We start from the raw sequence: 19,244 nt of genomic DNA, 5'->3' as shown, positions 1-19,244 counted from the left end.
GGGGGGGGATAATCCAGGGAAACCCTGCCCTGGGACCGGAAAAAAACTATAATAATAATCATGATAAAAACAGGTATCATTTTCTTTTGAAGAATTTGAAAGATTTGAAGAAAAAAAAAATCAACAGCAACGGCAACAGCAACAATAGCGTGGATTTCGAACCCTGTGGCCATGCGACGTATGACGCTGTGCTGTCAAGGGTCGTACTCCGCACAAAGAATTACGGAGTATTATCAACTGAGTGCCAAGTGATTGCGGGTTGAATACCATATTATTGGCGTCGGGGGAGGGGGTGTATATGGGATTTTTTCCTCCGGTGTTGTGTGTAAGTGTGTATGTGATGTGTGTGTATGTGTGTGTGTGTGTATGTGTGTGTGTGTATGTGTGTGTGTGTGTGTGTGTGTGGTCGGCCAAACGGTAGTGATAAGAGTCCGGAGTAGTAGTGGCGTCATGTCTGACATTGTTCTTTGGTGGAATGGTTGAGTTTGAATTTGACAGGTCCATATCAAGAGATTTGAATGGATGACAGTAAGGGCAATGCATGCATGTCATCCTGCCAATGTCCTGACGATGACATTTTCTCTTGTCCTCGTGTTGGTTGGCCACGTGTGTCAGTCTGAGGCTAGGTAAGTCTGTTTTACAACGAAGCCACCGTTACACCTATGTAGTCGTCTGGTTACGTACTGCAACGTCAAACGGCACTACTCCGTGCGTACGCGGCTGGAAAAGAAGAAGACGGGGGGAGGAGAAGAAGAGGGGAGGGGAGGGGGATTGGAAAGAACAGAAGGAAAAAGGAGAATGAGTGCTACGGGTAAAGCTTTCGAAAAAGAAGTGAGTGCTACGGGTAAAGCTTTCGAAAAAATAAAAGAAGAAGAAAAAGGCGACATGTTTGGGAATATCAAGATAATATATATATAGAGATGAACGACACCGTATCACGCAATTCGGCTAATACGACACCATCATGCTCAGCCCATCCAGCTCCCTATCCCAACAGCGATGCTGGCTGACGGCGTAGATGAACTTCTCCATGAAACCCTCCGCATGCTCTGCTACGCTGAGGACACGGCCGAAGCCGTGCACGGATGCGTCGCGCAGGGTGACGACTCCGTAGCTCTCGACGGGCTGGCCGCCGTCCGAGGTGGCCACCTGCGTCAGCTGGAGGGACTCGGCGACCAGGTCGACGGCCTCGCCGGTGGCGGCGATGGGCTTGAGGTGGCCGAACGCCTCCTGGATGTAGTGCCTCGCGCGGCCGCTGGCGGCCAGGCTGGCGACGGAGGCCTTGCCCCCGGGTATGACGAGGGCGTCGAACATGGTGCTGCGCTGACCCTCGAGGTGGTGGTCCGGCGTGACGGCGTCGGGGGAGCCGCGCTCCTCGCCGGCGGCGTGCGTGGGCGACCGTCGACGGCCGACCACCAGGGGCAGGGCCTTGGCGCCGCGCAGGGCGCCCACGACGGCGTCCAGGGCCGCGCGGTCGTACCCGTCCGAGATGAGGATGCCGACCCGGCGCGAGGCCACGGTCGGGACCCGCGGGACGTAGTCCATCTGGCTCAGTCCCGGGGCGGTGGCGCCCCTGTTGGGCCTGCCGGCCTGCGAGGGCGGCGGGCCGCCGACCGCGTCGCCGACGCCGCGGGCGAGGCCGACGTCGACGTCGGCCAGGCGCTGCGTCAGGCGCCCGTACACGACCGGGTCGTCGCAGCGGTCCAGCTCGAAGGACAGGGCCGCCTGCACGTGGGCCCTCTCGACGGCCGAGAGGGAGTTGTAGAAGAGCTGGGCCTGCGAGACGTGATCGCCGAACTTGGCGCTCCGGGACCGCTCCTTGATGCCCGCCACCCCCTGCCGGTGCTCGGCGTAGCCGCCCCTGGAGGCCGGCTGGGGCGGGTGCGCGCCGTACCGGTTGGGCCAGTAGTTGACGGAGCCCTTGGCGACGGTGCGCCGCATGGCTCCGTCCCGGTTGAAGTTCATGACCGGGCACACCGGCCTGTTGACCGGCAGCTCCTCCCAGTTGATGCCCAGGCGGCTGACCTGGGTGTCGAAGTAGGAGAAGTTGCGGCCCTGCAGGAGCGGGTCGTCGGAGAAGCCGATGCCCGGCACCACGTGGCTGGTGCAGAAGGCCACCTGCTCCGTCTGCGTGAAGAACTCGTCCACGTTGCGGTTGAGCTCCAGCTCGCCGATGTACCGGATCGGCACCGCGTCCTCGGGCCAGATCTTGGTCGCGTCCAGCACGTCGAAGTCGAAGTCGTGCTCGGCCGACTCGGCAATCACCTGGATGCCGAACCGCCACCGGGGGAAGAGCCCGTTGGCGATGGCCTCCTCCAGGTCCTTGCGGTGGAAGTCGGGGTCCTGCCCGGCCAGCTTGAGCGCTTCGTCCCACACGAGCGAGTGCACCCCCAGTTCCGGCGTGAAGTGGAACTTGACAAAGTGCCGCTCCCCCCGGTCGTTGGTCAGCGTGTACGTGTTCACCCCGAATCCTTGCATCATCCGGTACGACCGCGGGATCGCCCGGTCCGACATGGTCCACATGTACATGTGCGTGGCCTCGGGGTGCAGGTACACGAAGTCCCAGAAGTTGTTGTGCGCCGTCTGCGCCTGCGGCACGTCGTTGTTGGGCTCCGGCTTGCCCGCGTGAATCAGATCCGGAAACTTCATGGCGTCTGCCGGGATGTCAGAGAAGAAGAAGAAGAAGAAGGAAGAAGAGAGAGAGAGGGAGAGAGAGAGAATACATGACCACTATATGATCGATGATGAACCACGCCATATATCAGATCTGCAACGCACCTTGGATAAAGAAGACGGGAATGTTGTTGCCGACGAGATCCCAGTTCCCCTCTTCCGTGTAGAACTTGAGCGCGAAGCCGCGCACGTCGCGCACCGTATCGGCCGACCCCTTGCTGCCGAGGACGGTGGAGAAGCGTAGGAACACGGGCGTCTCACGAGACGTATCCGTCAAGACGCCGGCGTTGCTAAACTCCTCGGCCGACTTGTGCAGTCTAAAGGTGCCAAAGGCACCGGCTCCGCGAGCGTGGACGACACGCTCGGGGATACGCTCATGATCGAAGCGATGGATCTATGGGTGCGTTTTTTTTTTAGTTTTTTTTTTACACGAGAGTCAGCAGGGAAGTTATGGGATTGCTCATTGCATTGCTTGCTCGGCCGACGAACCTTTTCGCGTGCAAAGGGGTCCTCTAGGAGTGCAGGACCTATCTGGTCCTCGCTGTTGACGCGCAGCCAGTCGTCGTTGTTGGACTGCTTGGTGCCGAAGTCGGACGTGAGCCCGGCGTCCTTGGTAGGTTCGACGGTGTCTCTGGAAAGCTGGTCCAGCTTGGCCTGCGATTGCTCTTCAAACATGGTGACTTGGACTGCCGGTATTACATATGCGGGTTCAGTGTATCCCCCCTGTCGTTCGTGTATATCGATGTGCTGCTGGAGTGAGGCCTATGACGATATCAGAGCATCACCATACCTTTCTCTCTCCTGTTTCTCTTGCGAAGCACAGTTCAACTTGGAAAGGCCGAACAGTGAGGGGAGGGGACGGCCATTTTTATACACGGGAACCTCGTCTGATACCATTGATCCTAGTACCAACAAGCCCTCAGATGCTGTTCGTCTCTTACGCTGTGTGATGTAACGAACAGTCATGGTAAGATGAGTTATTTGTCACTGCTCATTGGCTGGGATGTCGTTGACGTCAGCCCATGTGCTCCATGCTGTGTGAATCATTCCAGACTTCTTAGGGGAGGGATTCCCCATGCCTATTCATGGCCAACTTTCCGATACGTTATGTCTCTTCATGACGCACTCGATGTTTACAGGTATTACGACAATTGTTAGTTTATAGCTCTTTTTTTTTTTATCTTTACAATTAACAGAAGATTACATCTCTGGAGATATCTGCTCATGATAGACCATGTTATATATAGTTCGATGAATAATATAGACGGTTGTTCTTGATTGTCAATGTAGATGTAGGGTAGGTAGCTGGCCCCTTTTTTTTTTTTTTTAATTCAATTTAACTCAATTTTTTATTCTTTTTTAAAAAAAGGAACAACCCAGAGAGAGCGCCAAGGCAAGCCAGCCAAGTCAAGCAGAAAGCTCCAACGAAACATCTCCATACCAACGAGCAACAATACGTTGAGCTCACATCGAGCTACAACGACGCCAAACAAAAAGAAAAAGGAGATATAATACAGCATCCGCTTGATCCTCCATGCAATTTTAGAAGGGCGGAATAGAGGAGTGAATAGCATCACTTGCCGAGGAGAGCGTGGCCATGCGTGAGAGAATCACCCTCGTCCACCGCCCGGAATCGGGTATCGACCCCGACGCCCTCACCCTCGACAAGTCAGGTCTGAAGGCGCCATCATCGATCGAGGCCGTGCGCGAGGACAGGCTCACCGTCACCCTGGATACCTTGACGCACGAGCTCGCGCAGCTCCTGCAGGACTTTGACGTGCTGCGTGTGCGGTGGGCTAGCCCGGTTCGGCATCAGACCCTGGAACCCTTCTCGTCGAGGCTGTCACCTGGGTTGCACGTGTCGTATACACCGTCCAGCAGTGAGACTCCTCATGACCCGTATGTTATTCTCTCCGCTCTCTCCACTCTCTCCATCTCTATGCCTCTCTTCATCACTTCCTTTGATCTCTTTTTCTTTCCTTCTCTTCTTGAACCAATCTCCCTACTGACAACGCTGCAGGTCACGACTATGCGCCTTCCTGCGAGCTCTAGGTCCACTGGACTGCATGTCCCACGAGGTATGTACGTCACCTCCCATCACCAGCGTGCAGAGAAAGAGAAGAGCAGAAGAGAGAGAGTCCTGCTAAAGATGGAAAACAAAACAGGCATTCACCATCTCCGGAAGTCCTGATAAACCAGATTACTACTTCTACCAGCCCATGCTAGACATCGAGGCCATATCACGCGCCTTCGAGACGGATCTCTGCCGTGGCCACGAGTCGTGCCGGACGCGGGCCGGAGAGCTCAAGACGGCCGCATCTGTCGACTTCACCTTTGACAAGGGCACCGAGGTGTCCAAGCTCAGTGCCCTGTGGCCTCTGAGCGAGCAGCAGGTTGACTTTGTCGCGGACCCGTCGCACAGGGTAGAAGTCGGCATCCTGACACGGGGTGAGCCCCCCAGCCTGGGCCGGCACGACGTGGGCATGTCCGGGCTGCTGGCTGTGCTGGGGGAGCGCAAGACGCCGTCGCCTACGCTGTTCAAGTTCGCATCGAGGCACCGGACTGCGGCAGCGCACTTCACCTCGCGGTTCCTGGCCCCGACGGGGCTGCACCCTACGCTGCAGATCAGCCTGGACGGGGCCGGCGGCGGTCGACCTCCCTCGTCGTCGTCGTCGGAGGAGGACGGGGACGGGGACGGGGACGGGGACGGCGCGTGTAAGCCGTACGCCTTTCTTACGCTTCCCAAGACCATCTTCGCAGACAGGTACCAGCTCGACGACCAGCTCTTCCTGGCATCCAAGAACCTCACTGCCGCGCGGCACATGAGCCACCCCGTCGACCTCGAGGCCCCCGCATACACCACGACCACGTGGGGGTCCAACCTGCTCGTTGAGATGGCTGCCCCCGGAAGCGACGGGTGGACGGTCGAGGTGCCCCTGCACCTACGGTACCTCGAGCCCTCGGCGACGGGCGAGAGGGATGTCGCCGTGCCGTACCCCGTCGTGTTCTGGGCATGCGAGCGAGCCGCGGAGGGGACCGCGCTGGCCGACAACCCCTTTGACAGGACTGGTCTGGGGTACGACCAGCTGTTCAGCCCGGACACGGTCTTTTGGCATGTCGAGCCGAGGCCCGCACACGGCGCGGCCACCGCCGACATTGTGAATCACATCGCTGTGCCGGTGCTGAGGGAGGAGGCTGCGTCGTGGGTCGGCGCGGGCACGGCAGCGGTGGTGTCGTTGGGTTTCGCTTGGGTGCTGTGGAAGCTGGCCACGCTGTATGCCAGTGTCGGATACAAGGCTGGTGCGGGAGACGACAAGAAGAGGCAGTAGTCATCGATTCCGGGCGACACAACAGGCAGACAATGGAATGGAGTCTCCTTACAACTGTCTCGGCCTTTCCTCGCAAGCACACCGTGCCTCGTTGGAAGAGGACAGGCATTTACACGCTTCTCCACCCACATATCTTTGAAGCGTGGAAACCTCACAGATATTGCCTATCTTCCCGGGGCGAGAGAGAAGAAAGAAGAAGAAAATGGTAGAAGCCGCCCTAACCTACAGTGACAGATTCGGTGACAGTGACGGGAGCGCTGTGATACAGGGGGCGTGTCTACGCCGACATTCTATAAGGCGCTGTATCCGTGGCGGCGTATCCGCGGCGTATCCGTGGCATCGCCGTCGTGAAACGCTCCTGGTACCTGCGTTAGAGGAACGGGTAGAATTTCTCAAGGGCGTGATACATCTGGGAATTACTGGTTCTACCCCCCTTACAAGAGCAGATATATATATATCAGAAAATCAATCATGATTTCTTTTTTTTTTCTTCTCAAAAAGGAAGAGATTTACGTTAGCGTCCGTCTTCGAGCTGTACGAGATAAATCCTCCATACTTACGTGGATGACGTATGGTGTTTCACACCTTACAATGGCAGCACGTGACTCTCGGGGATAATGGGGTTTGTGACGTTGATGGCTTCACTCTTCTCCCATGTTGCCTTGTGTATGTTTTTTTCCATGACGATATCGAGAGTATTGCCACTCATGAAAATACGTTATAGAGCATCTCATATACACGCAGACACATTCACTCTCTCATGAGTGAAGAAGACTGACACACGCGAATCATCATCCCATCGCCACCATCCGATGGGAGGAGAGTCATGCCATCAACGACCTGGCAGCGTCGGGACCGGAACCGGGAAGAGGAAAAGGACAGAGATGAACCATATCGTCGTGGGGGAATCCCGCACGGGGCAGATGGAAGATGAACCCGCGACGTCGCCACCACAGCGGCAGCACCATAGACAGGGACAGGGGCAACGGAATGAGGACCGTATCCGACGCAATGTGGCCTGTGTCAATTGTCGCGACTCCAAGGTAACGTTCTGTCTCTTCAACTCCTGGCGAGTCTCGGCTGTGTGAGATGAGTGGGTGAGCGGTTTTTGACAGTGTTCAGGTCCGATGTCTACAGAGCCACGTCTCCGGTGAACCGTGTCAGCGCTGCGCCAAACTCGACCTCTCGTGTGTCGTGGACAAGTCACACAAGAGAATCACCAAGAAGAGGTAATCATCGGAATCTGACAGGTTCACGCACAGGAGAAACTGACAGGACAACTTGATCAGCAAACTCGAGAAGTTGGAGCAGGAACTCGATGCCATCCGTCAGGTCGTAGCCGTCCCAGTAGCGGCCGGCACCTCAGCGGCAGCAGCGGCAGCAGCAGTGGCAGCCGTGAGAAGCGATGAGCCACCTCGTCCTCCCCGGAGTCCCAGGGCCTCTCAGACATCAGCTTCACAGGAATCGCGTCCGTCATTGTCACACCACGGAGGAAGGCCATGGGAGTCGACGGCAACACCCACGCCAGGCAACAGCAACAACACCCAACAACGACAAGAACAAACAGCACCACCAGTACTGTCGCATGCATCGTCGAGACGCCCACCCAAGGATCTCCCCTCGCAGCCCCGCACCATTGGTGATAAGCGCGTCTCCGGCGAAGACGTCGACTTCTACTTTGACAAATACCTGGAACTATACCATCCCCTCGTCCCCGTCCTGCGCAACAGGGACCCAGACGCCTGCTACCAGGCCAGCAGCACCCTCTTCTGGATCGTCGTCTCCGTCGCGTGCCGCCGGTACTCGCGTGACCCGGACCTGTTGGCCATCTTGGTCGACAACCTGAGCCGGGACATCTGGGCCGTGCTGCTGCTGCCCATCACCAAGCTGGAGACGATACACGCGCTGCTGCTGTTCTGCGCGTGGCCAATGCCCACCATCCGCCTGGTCACCGACCCTTCCACCGTCCTGGCCAGCATCGCGCTCAACGTCTCCATGATCGTGGGCCTGCATACGGGACGTGGGTCGCACCCCGAGTTTTGCGTGGGGAGGAGGGTCAACATGACGTTTACCGATGAGGATGCTGCTGTTACTTGGGTTCAGGCGTGTATTCTCGCGCAGAGGTGAGGACCGCAAACTCTTGCTTTTGAGGGAGAGCGTATGAATAAGAGAAGGAGAGAGACTGACATCTTCTTCTTCTTCTTCTCCGTATCTTTGTTTCATTTGACAATAAAGAGCCGCAGCAAACATTGGTCAACCACCACCGTCGATACAACTCGGCGACGCCCCGTCCAAAAAGGCACTCTCGTCACCGGAATGGTCCGACCTCCTGGTCTCGTACGACGTCCAGCGCTACCTCAACCGCTTCCACCTTGCCATGGCGTCTCACGTCACCAACCACGGCCACGTCCCGGAGAGCAGCGTATCCGACTGGGAGGACGAGTTTGAGATGCTCAAGGGCACACTGTCAAGACGGGACCGGGACCCAGACCCCAAGTTCCTATCCAGATCCAACTCCGACTCCGACTGCGACCCCGACCCTGATTCAGACTCTACACGCCTCGTCCTCCTGACTGCCAAGCAGGAGATCCAGAGCTACTACTTCGCCTACCCGCCCGACAACCCGGGGCCCAACCTGGCCGTCAACACGGCACGCGCCCTCCTGACGGCCAGATCCATCATCTTCACGGCCCTCGCCCTCGAGGCCTCACCGCTACGACTCCTCTCCCACTCTCCCGGCTGGGTATTTCGCTCCGTCGTCGCGGCAGCAAGCCTACTCGTATCGGCACTACACTCTCAATCCCCACCGCCCCTCGATGTCGCCGGTCACCAAACTCAGGCCACAACAGCAGCAGCAGCAGCAGCAGAAGCAGCACCACCACCACCACCCTCCTCGACATCTCACTCCCACACCGTCCCAACCCGACAACAACAATCAAGCAGTGGCTCACCTGATCCCTCAGCAGCAGCGGCGGCGGCGGCAGACGACCTAGTGAACAAGTGCATATCAGCCCTAGAGGCATGCTCCATCTGCGACGCCGACCTGCCCGACCGCAGCGCCAACATAATCAGGGGTTTCTGGTCCCAAAGACGGCGCATACCCGTCATCGGTCCCGCCGCCATGTCCTGGCCCAACCGCCTCTCGGCCGGCACCACATTCTGGTGCCTGGCCCGTCTTCACCGTAACGTGACGGATCTTCAGGGGTACAATGCTCCTGGTGATGGGACTGGCGCTCCTGCTGCGAGGATCAACGGGCCACGTCATCAACAACATCAGGACCAGAACCAGAGCCATGACCGAGATCAGAACCAGATGCAAGATCAAGATCGAAATCAACCACAGGACCAGCAGCAGCAGCAGCAGTCGTGCTTGGCTCCTCAGAAATATTTGAACCGACGTATGGTCTTTTCTTCTCTTTTCCTTTTTCTTCCCCCCCCTCCCCTCCCCTCCCTTTATTTTTGTTTATTTTTGTTATATCCTCCCCTCCCCCCTCCTCTCTATATGAATTATCCAAGACTGACCGTGATGATGTTGTAAAATAAAAAATAAAAAGGAAAAAAAGATGACTTGTACCGAGGGAATAATAGTAGTGTCGGTCATGGCCCCACCGCCGAACCAGATCATACGTCCCGTAAGCAATCCCTCGATACTAACGTAACTGCCAACGCTACTGCGGCCGCGACCACCATACCCCAGAATTTCGATGCCTTTGGTGGTGTGGACTGGTCCATGTTTATGGATGAGTTTAACTGGGATGATTCCGAGACTTTATTCACGGGAATGTCTTGATATATATATATATATATATTTGTCTTGAACTTTTTTTTTTTTGCTGTATACATCACCATTGGTATCTATCTCGTAGATTTACTACTAATGTGTACTCTTTTTTTTCTTAATGTCACAATACACTAAAATTGAATGTCAATACATTGGATGTAATGAGTGTCAATGGCTTTGGGTTTATTCATCACCTATAGGGTATAAGGGAATCAATGTCATGATGTTTTGTTGCCTTGGCTCTCTTCCTCTTCTAATACGTAACAACTAGGAAGATATTGTCTATTTTCTATATACAGGTTGATGCAAAGGCCCATTTCTTGTAGATAATCTTCTTTTCGTAAAGTGTAGCTATTGTACCGAGTATTTTTTAAAATCATAATACCAAGCTGAAGAGGGGAAAAAAAAAAGAAATACAGGCCAACTGAAAGAATCCATCCATATACGCATTACCCTCTGTCTCAAAGCAAAGAACCCATCCTCAATAAAAACATAAAACTCCGAAAATGCCATGCCCTTTTGTTTTTCCGTTTGTTTCATACAAGACCCCAAGGACCGAGGACCAGGGGACAGAGGACAGTCAATCAAGTGTAAATGTCCTCGTCCATCCCCTCCTCGCCGAAATCTTCGAGCGCATCATCTGAGTCCACCATCTCGACCTCGCCGTCGACGTCGCTATCGGGGTGGTTGGGCAGGACGACGAGGCGTCCGTCGTCGAGCTCCACGCGGGCCGACTCTCCGTCGCGCACGTTGTTGCGCAGGATGAGGACGGCCAGTTTGTTGAGGATCTCCTGCTCGATGAGGCGCTGGAGTGGGCGGGCGCCGTAGGCGGGCGAGTAGCCGCTGGCACTGAGCTGGTCCTTGGCCTCGTCCGACACCTCGATGCGGACCTTGCGGCCGTTGTCTTCGAGACGCTTCTGGATCTCGGCCAGCCGGAAGTCGACAATCTTGCGGATCTCCCGGCGCGTCAGCCTGTTGAAGATGACGATCGAGTTGATGCGGTTGAGGAACTCGGGGAGGAAGTAGTTGCGCAGGGCGCCCATGACCAGCTCCCGTGCTGCCGGCTCCACGCGGCCCTCCTTATTGCTGCGGGTCAGGTATTCGGCTCCCAGGTTGGACGTCATGACGACGATGCAGTTCTTGGCGTCCACCACGCGGCCTTGGCCATCGGTGATGCGCCCGTCGTCCATGAGCTGCAGGAGGACGGTCAGGATCTCCTTGGCCGCCTTCTCCACCTCATCGAACAGGAGGATGGAGAACGGACGGCGACGGAGAGCCTCCGTCAGCTGGCCTCCCGCGTCGTGGCCCACGTATCCGGGCGGCGCGCCAATCATGCGGCTGAGTGCGTGCCGCTCCTGGTACTCGGACATGTCGAGTCGGATCATGGACTTGGGGTCGTCAAACAGGAACTCAGCGAGGGCCTTGGTCAGCAGCGTCTTTCCCGTACCCGACGGTCCGCAGAAGAGGAAGCTGGGAGGTGAGTTGGGGTTGCTGAGTCCGGATCGCTGCAGGCGAATCGCGTTGGAGACGGCCTGCACGGCCTCCTTCTGTCCGACGACGGACTTGCCCAGCACCTTTTCCATCTGGATGAGCTTCTCCTTCTCCGAGGTGCGGAGGCGGGTGACGGGGATGCCGGTCCAGCGGGCGACAATCTCGTTGATGTGGTCGGCCGTGACGATGTCCGTCACCATGGAGCCGCTGTCGGCGCCCGAGGCGTTGAGCGCGGCGTCGGCCTGGGCTTTCTTGGACTCGAGCTCCTTGATGACGGCCTCCTGCTCGGGGATGGCGCCGTACTTGAGGTCGGCGGCCTTGGCGTGGTCTCCCGCGTTCATGGCATCCTCGAGGCGCTTCTCGAACTCGTCCAGCTTGACCTTGGCCAGGTGGATCTCCTCGCCACGCTTGATCTCGTTCTGGTACTTTTCGCGCAGCGGCTGGAGCTCCTCCTCGACATTCATGGCATCCTTCCTGGCCTGCTGGAGACGAGTCTGGGATGCCTCGTCCTTCTCCTTCTCCAGGGCGGCAATCTCGATCATGAGCTGCCTAAGCTTACGCTCGAGGGAGTCGATCGCCTCGGGCTGCGACTCGCGGGCCACGCGCACGGCAGCGGCAGCCTCGTCGACGAGGTCGATTGCCGAGTCGGGCATGCGTCGCGAGGTCAGGTAGCGGGCCGCCAGATTAGCGGCGGCCACCAGGGCGTTGTCGAGGATGGTGACGCGGTGGTGCCTGTCGTAGCGCTCCTTCAGACCTCGGAGGATGGAAATGGTCTCGTTGACGGTTGGCTCCTTGACCAGGACCTGCTGGAAACGACGCTCAAAGGCGGCATCCTTCTCAATGTACTTGCGGTACTCGTTGAGCGTCGTGGCACCGATGCAGTGCAGCTGGCCACGGGCCAGCATGGGCTTCAGAAGGTTGGCGGCGTCCATGCCGCCCTCTCCGGAGGAACCGGCGCCCATGAGGAGGTGAATCTCGTCGACGAAGAGGACAATCATGTCCTTGGAGTCCTCAATCTCCTTGAGGACGCCCTTCATGCGCTCCTCAAACTCTCCACGGTACTTGCTGCCGGCGACGATGGAGCCGACGTCGAGGGAGAGGAGCTTGCAGTGCTTCAGGTTGTCGGGGACATCGCGGTTGACGATTCGCTGGGCGAGACCCTCGATGACGGTGGTCTTGCCCACACCGGGCTCACCGATGAGGACCGGGTTGTTCTTCGTGCGTCGGGACAGGATGCGGATGGTGCGGCGAATCTCCTCCTCTCGGCCGATGACGGGGTCCATCTTCTTGTCCCGGGCCATGGCTGTCATGTCAATGGTGAACTTGGCCAGGTTCTCGTTCTCCTGCTCCGTATCGGCCGTCTTGCTGTCGACTCGCTTGGTACCGCGGATGGCCTGGACGGCGTCCTGGACCAGCTTGGGCCGGGGGATGTTTGCATCATGGAGTGCGGCCTGGACGGTGCTGTCCTCTGAGAGTGCGTTGATGAGGTGGTCGACGCCGATGTACGAGTCCTTCTGAACCTTCTGGAGCTCCATAGCCTTGCGCAGCACGGTGTGGAACTGAGGGGCCAGCGAGACCTGCTCTGGCGGGGGGTCTTGGCTCGGTAGCCGCACCAACCTCTTCTTCAAGGCACGGTCAAAGAGCTGAGGATCGCCGTTGGCTCGTTCCACTACTTGCCGAAACAATGTGGTTGAGGGGGTTGCTGTCGACCCATGCTGCTCCTGGTTCTTGTCATGAGGGTCGAGAAGCGACACTGCGAGATGGATGGGCAAGAGCTGGGAGTTGCCGTATTGCTCGGCCAGGGTCATGGCACCCTCCACAGCCTGTTTTGCCCGGTCTGTGAAATCCATGTTGGCTGACATGATGAATGTGGTGTATGTGCGGTATGTGGTTGTGTGTGTGTGTGTGTGTGTCAAGGAATAATTATATGAACTAGTATGGGAAGAGGGGGGGGGGGTATTTAAAGGAATAAGTCGTGATCGCTTTGCTTTTTGTAGTGTATATGAAGAATGATGAGAGAGTAGAAAGAAGTTTCCGGGGAGGGGGAGGGCCGTCAACGGCAGAGCATTATTATACTCGTATCCTCAAGATGCAAGGTGAGAATAGATATCTTCACTGGCAGGAGCTGGAAAGCCAGAGTTGGATCTGGGACGGGCTACAAATGACAAGGACTGACCAGCAGACACCAACCGTCACGAGCAGCTACCAGTAGGCACTCTGACTCTCAGGAAGATACAAGAAGCTCGTAGAAGGTTCAGGCGGTTTGCCTGATGTCATTCGCCGCCCAACCTTTGGTGGAAGTGGGGAGCGAGCTCTATGATTGGTCAGAATGGTCATGCCACTTTCGGTAAGACAGAATGGGTCACCCTCGTGTATGCATAGATCACGTGAGTGAGCGCGAGCCGGCGGAACTCCGGGGGGAGGAGGAAGGTGAGGAAGAAATTCGTGTATGCCGTAGCCCATTCTGCCCATTGAGATTGCCATACGCGACAGCGCGGCCGGCCACGACGGATCGACAACGACGAGAACGATGAACTCAGCAGTGCCGACACTCCGGATGGGTCAGCCCATGACGGGGCTCCCGAAGGCGTGCGTCCGGTCGATATCTCACAGCAGCAAGCCGCGCAAGGCGTCGACGGGGTTCGTCGGACCCCCTGGCCACGGCGAGAAGATTTGGATATGGAGTCATAGGAGGACAGATCAGACCATCTATACGCTACGGAACCGTCTTGATGTGAGTTTCCTCTCTCTCTCTCTCTCTCTCTTCTCTTTTCTTCTTCTTTTTTTCTCTTCTTTTTTTCATATACTATATATCTATCAACTTTTCTATCCAATCGAACTGTCAGCTGACGAGAGAGTCTTGTCCCTTTGCAGCACCACCATGACCTAAAGCAGATCCCCTACAACGGCAAAAAGCTCAAGCCGGCCAAGCTCCGGCCGGACTACTGGTCCCGTATGGCGACGGTCGAGCTCCCCCCCGGCCAGGGCGTCATCGGCCGCTCCATCTACCAGAAGCTCCGGGAGCTCAAGAAGCTGCATGAGCTGGAGTGGGACGACGACATCCGCGTGCGCCCCGAGTCCGACTTTAGCAAGGCCGACGTCAAGCAGGCCAAGAAGGCGCTCGAAGAGGGCCGCGAGTACAGACCGATGCGCAGCAAGAGGGAGCGCGGCGTCGCCCTCAACGCCCAGAAGAAGAACTCGATCGCTGACCTGGCCGCCGTCCTTGCCGGGCAGGGCCGCGGCAACAGGCTGGTCACCTCGAACGACGAGGCCGGGGGTGAGGGCGCCGGCGAACTCTTGCCCGTCACCGTCAACTGGGCCAACGACCAGGACAGGAACTACGCCGAGGAGTGGTCGTCAAACGTCACGCACGGTCTGTACGAGGAGCCGTCGTATGTGGCTGATGAGGTCTGAGCCGCGCTAGCCGCTGTTGCACATCGGGCCCGGCGGACGGGATAGGCCCAAGACCCTGAGGGTTTGGCAGCATGTGCACTGTTCCGGAGAGATGACTTATCGTACCGACTGAGGAGAGGAGGGATAAGCCGAGACGGTAATCTGCGACTGGCCTAGTGTCCAGGATTTTTTATCTGCGTCTCTTGTATACATATATGTCGTGAGCACTTTCATACAGCTCCGAATCCTGTACAACCTGTATTACTTTGTTTAGAGAAGAGAAGGAGAGCGACAGAATAGAAGCACGAGGATACAAGACCCCACAGACCACGGTCTCTATTCCAATCTGGTCTCAGCTAAGCAAGACGACACATTATAGGTTTAAGAAGGAGAAGGGGGACGGGGGATAGAAGAAGCAGTCACGTTGGAATTGGGTGTGTGTGTGTGTGTATCTCCAAGAAAGTGAGAAAGGGGGGGGTTGGGTTTATATAAAAGGACAAACATAAAGATCTAAATAAAATAAAATAAAGGCTCGCACCGTCGTACAAGTCAAAAGATTAAGAAGAAGAGAGAGAGAGACAGAAGGCTATGGCTATTTCGCCTGGGGTTTGATGCAGAATTGCTTCAGGTAATTGTAGCTGCTGATGTTTGCGTCGACAGTTTTGCGAATGACTCTCTGGCCTTCGGGACCATACTTTTGTAGCCACTCGGCGTCTTCAGCCTCGATGGAGGGTTTCTTCTGTTTTAGGGGGTTGTTTTATTAGCAGTTGACTTGTATGTGTGTGTATGTGTGTGTGTGTGTGTGTGTGTGTGTGTGTGTGTGTGTATGTGTCATGTTGTGTATTGTATGTATATGGATAGAATAAAGAAGGAATTTCGGAGTATACTCGGTTCAACAACCAAGAGACTTTTCTTTAAAGAAAAAAAAATTGTAAGATGAAATAGGAATAAAGAGAGAAAAAAAAAAGGTACCTGTTCATGTGTGCGGGGACGCAGGGCGTTACTGTGGATAGCATCGTCGTGGAATCCGTTCCACTTGGCAAAGTGGATCTGGGCGTGGCGCCTGTCGTCGTCGTCCCACTCGAGCATGTCGGGGGAGAAGTCGATGTCGGTACGTCGGCAGTACTCGCGGATGATGGGTTCCGGGTCGTCGAGCATGTCGTCCGCGTCGATGACGGTGAGCTGGTCGCGGCCGACGACGCCGCTGTTGACGAGGAAGTCGAAGAGGCGGACGAGCTCGTCGTAGCCGGACTCGCCCGGCATGTACTCGAAGTTTGTGATGTCGCGCAGCGGCGGGATGGTGGTCCGGTAGTACGACGGGATGGACCGGCGCGGGTGTCGGATCAGGAAGGTGAAGTGGAACCTGCGCAGGAGCGAGAGGGGCACGACCGTCGGGTTGCCGGCCTCGACGCCTCCGCCCAGGGACGGGGCGATCTGGGCGCGCTGCCCGTCCGGGGGCATCAGGTAGTATGCCATGTCCTTGACGAAGATTCTCTTGCCCTGGACGGTTTGTCGGGGGTGTGAGCGATTCCCGACATCTGACAGTCATCCTCCCACAAGGGGGGAGGGAGCGATGTATAGAGAGCAATACGAGGAGAGTAGTGATGATGTAGGAAGATTGGGGGGGAGAGGAGGGAGAGGAAGGAGGGTGTAGGAAGAAGAATGGGGCAAAGGGAAAGACAGCACAGCAGCACCCTGTCAAGATGGACGGGGAAGGCTTCGTGGATGGGCAGTGTGCAGTGGATCTCAGAGCTCAGGGCGTCGCGGCGAGCGGGGAAAAGGGCAGGATTCTAACCTCTCTCTGACCGTCTCCGAGAATCTCGTCGACAGTATCCAGGTACGTCTTGTCGATGGCACCGGAAGCCTCGCGGGCAGCATCGTTGCCCTCGAAGCGTTTACTCGTGGACTCGGGTCCGTAGTAGAAGGCCTCGCCGAAAGGCTCATGGAAGCACTCGAGCTCATCACGACGCTTCATAAAGACCTGTTTTCCATTTGTTTTGATTTTTTTTTCCCCTCTGTCAGTCACAGTCAACAAGGAGGGGGGGGGTTATGTTCGTTGAGGGTAGAGGGTATGACGTACACGTTCAAAGGCCGTGGAAACGGCTCTGGGGTGTGTAGCACAGAAGATGGGACGGGGGGCCATGTTGATAGATGGTATATATATATATATATATATATGTGTGTGTGTGTGTGTGTGCGTGTGCGTGTGTTGTGTATATATGTATATGTATAGGGGGAAGTTGGTTGAGAGGGTGGTGTTTCCAAGTGAGAAGGAAACCAAGTAGGTAAACTAGTTTAGAGTAGTCGAGAGTTGGGAGAGGGAGGAACGAGAAAGGAAGAAGTAGAAGAAGAAGAAGAAGAAGTAGAAGAGGAGGGAAGAGAAGAACGGGAGAGGTAACAGCTTCAGAGAAGAGGCAACAGCTTTATACTCTCTGGAAATCCAGTGTCCCGGGAAAGAGAGTTACAGTTACAGCGTATCATGCTGAACGATACGAAGTGGGCGAGAGCCCGGGAAAAAAACATAGAAGGCAGCAAGGATAAAGAGAGAGTAGAAAGAGAGGAGGGGGTGGGGGAGGAGAGCAGGAGGCGACGACAAGTTTAGCTACATTTCATTGCCCTATACAGGCAAGGCAGAGAGAAAAATGAAAAAAATTGAAAAATTGAAAAAATTGAAAAAAGACGGGTGCATAACACAGTAACAGCTGTCTTATGACAGCTCCGTGAAGCTTCGGAGCAACTCAAAAGGTAAGACAAGCAAGTATTACTATAGCATCGCTATGCTGTGCAGAGAGAGAAAGACCGCGGACCATCCCACGCCAAGATGACCACGGATTGAGACCAAGGCAAGATGTACGTAAGAGCTTGGGAGACCCACGCTGTTGATAGAAACTCTACCTCTGAGAGGGAGAGAGAGGGAGAGAAAAGGACGAAAAACTCCCATGAAAAAGAAGCTATATAAATCTATTTTAAATCTATTTAAAAATATTTAAAATAAGATAAAAAATACAAGGGTGGAGTGGGCCGTGGGGCGGGGCGCATCCGGATGGAACTACATGTCGATGTAGGGTATTGAAGAGGATCTGATTTGCCCACGGGTTGGCTGCGAAGAGGATGGTAATGTGGTTATGCCCTGTAACTTACTGGGCGAGAGGGAGAGGGAGAGAGAGAGAGAGAGACCACAATCAGACTTTCAATAGTCATGACGAAACCGGTTCGAACCTTTTTTTTTTCCTTCCTTTTTCTTTCTTCCTCCTCTGCCTTCTTCTCCCACGTACCGTTAGGGGGTTCCGTTTTAGTTCTTGGTGATGTCTACCATGACATTGCTCGCATGGTAACATACGTAGGTAGTATACACACGCACATTGGCGAGCACGGCTACTATTACTATCGTATACGGAGTAGTGATAGAGTGACCATACCCAGTGACTTTTCTCTTCTCTTCTTTTCTTTTTTTTTTCTTTTCTTACCCCTAGTAGAGTATTGACTAGCGGAGTTAGTTTTTTTTCTCTCTCTTCATCACTAGTGACGGTTGTACCTTTTCTCCTCTTCCAAGACGATTCGTACTAACTACTCTGCATACACTAACCAGTAGATGGTGTTGACACTCCACGCCGTCAGCTTCTCCGATGCGACCGTCCGAAAGCGAGAATCAATCGGGTACCACAGGGATCGACTACTACGAATGTCAGCATCTCTTCCGCCCCCTCGCCCCGCCTCCTAAAAGAAGAGAGGAAAAAGGAAAAAGATCAGCTAAGAAAAAAAAAAATGCCCAGGTCGAGCTGTACTCTTATTACCAGACTTTAGCCTCATGATGGAAAAACTTGGTTTTTCAGAAACAAGAAAAAAGAAGAAAAGGGTCCCGACCTTGGGGGTTCCTTCGCCCCCACCTCTCTCTCTTCTCCCTCCATCTCTCTCCGTCTCTCCCTCTCTTCAGCAAGGCGGGACTTGTTTCTCCTCTTGTTTTCCTTGCCGATATAGAATCTTAGCAATGAGAAGAGGAGAAGGAAGAATACCGTCAGCACCAGAGGAAGAAGAAGCCACTTCTCCTGCATTACAGCACATCGTATCATCCACCCCATTCCCGTCCATCCTTTCTTTTTTTTTTTCCTGTCCCCTTTCCTTGGTCATGTACATGTATATATATATATATATATTGCATGCTGCCCCTCCTCCTTCCTCCCCTCTCCCCTCCCCCCAAAAACCTCCCCCCCCAAAAGAAAAGGAAAAAGAGGTACCCTTCGGTTTAGAGAAGAAAAAAAATGTCCCTTCCATGACTGTATCGATTGCCTCATCTCCAGACTCGGCCATAGGCTCATTCGACGCACATGGTCTCCTCACTCCATCAGGCGCGATTTCTAGACCCTTGTTCACGGCTCGTCGTATCATTGCTACATGCCCCGTGCCTGTGACGTTGCTGACGTAAAATTCCCCACCTGTTTGCCTCTCGAACCTCTCAGATCCTTTTTTTTTTTCGCGTGTTGTGTGTGTGTCCTTGTTTCCTTCTTCCGGAGGGTCCACCCTCTTCCGTTCAGTTGGTCGTAGCTTCCCGACGGTCCTTGGGGGGGAGGGGGGAGGGG

General features: G+C 55.4%; 6 protein-coding genes across 6 annotated transcripts; 3 read left to right on the top strand and 3 right to left on the bottom strand.

Annotated features, from left to right (window-relative positions):
* Positions 1-948: 948 nt before the first annotated feature.
* On the bottom strand, positions 949-3,348 carry GMORB2_6761 (catalase; the record flags this gene model as incomplete). The annotated part of the gene is made up of 3 exons (XM_035468729.1): positions 949-2,654; positions 2,779-3,067; positions 3,163-3,348. The coding sequence occupies 3 exons, from the start codon at positions 3,346-3,348 to the stop codon at positions 949-951; spliced, it is 2,181 nt and encodes a 726-aa protein (XP_035321863.1).
* A 922-nt stretch (positions 3,349-4,270) lies between these two features.
* GMORB2_6760 (glycosylphosphatidylinositol-mannosyltransferase 1) lies at positions 4,271-6,002 on the top strand (the record flags this gene model as incomplete). Its single annotated transcript, XM_035468728.1, has 3 exons — positions 4,271-4,572; positions 4,694-4,751; positions 4,839-6,002. 3 exons carry the CDS (start codon positions 4,271-4,273, stop codon positions 6,000-6,002), a joined length of 1,524 nt encoding a protein of 507 aa, XP_035321862.1.
* A 1,011-nt stretch (positions 6,003-7,013) lies between these two features.
* Positions 7,014-9,792, top strand: GMORB2_6759 (uncharacterized protein; the record flags this gene model as incomplete). Its single annotated transcript, XM_035468727.1, has 7 exons — positions 7,014-7,045; positions 7,118-7,231; positions 7,292-7,397; positions 7,629-8,125; positions 8,238-8,781; positions 9,004-9,206; positions 9,591-9,792. 7 exons carry the CDS (start codon positions 7,014-7,016, stop codon positions 9,790-9,792), a joined length of 1,698 nt encoding a protein of 565 aa, XP_035321861.1.
* A 575-nt stretch (positions 9,793-10,367) lies between these two features.
* On the bottom strand, positions 10,368-13,136 carry GMORB2_6758 (ATP-dependent Clp protease ATP-binding subunit ClpB; the record flags this gene model as incomplete). The annotated part of the gene is made up of 1 exon (XM_035468726.1): positions 10,368-13,136. One exon carries the CDS (start codon positions 13,134-13,136, stop codon positions 10,368-10,370), a length of 2,769 nt encoding a protein of 922 aa, XP_035321860.1.
* A 668-nt stretch (positions 13,137-13,804) lies between these two features.
* On the top strand, positions 13,805-14,688 carry GMORB2_6757 (uncharacterized protein; the record flags this gene model as incomplete). Its single annotated transcript, XM_035468725.1, has 2 exons — positions 13,805-14,008; positions 14,170-14,688. The coding sequence occupies 2 exons, from the start codon at positions 13,805-13,807 to the stop codon at positions 14,686-14,688; spliced, it is 723 nt and encodes a 240-aa protein (XP_035321859.1).
* A 571-nt stretch (positions 14,689-15,259) lies between these two features.
* GMORB2_6756 (DNA repair and recombination protein RAD54B) lies at positions 15,260-16,648 on the bottom strand (the record flags this gene model as incomplete). The annotated part of the gene is made up of 3 exons (XM_035468724.1): positions 15,260-15,406; positions 15,640-16,167; positions 16,463-16,648. Coding segments are annotated over 3 exons (861 nt in total), but the record flags the coding sequence as incomplete, so codon positions are not given.
* Positions 16,649-19,244: the final 2,596 nt, after the last annotated feature.

This window comes from Geosmithia morbida (assembly GCF_012550715.1).
Source record: "Geosmithia morbida isolate 1262 chromosome Unknown scaffold_6, whole genome shotgun sequence".
NCBI lineage: Eukaryota > Fungi > Ascomycota > Sordariomycetes > Hypocreales > Bionectriaceae > Geosmithia > Geosmithia morbida.
Note: the sequence above shows the minus strand (reverse complement) of the source record. Positions and strands in the feature narration are given on the sequence as shown.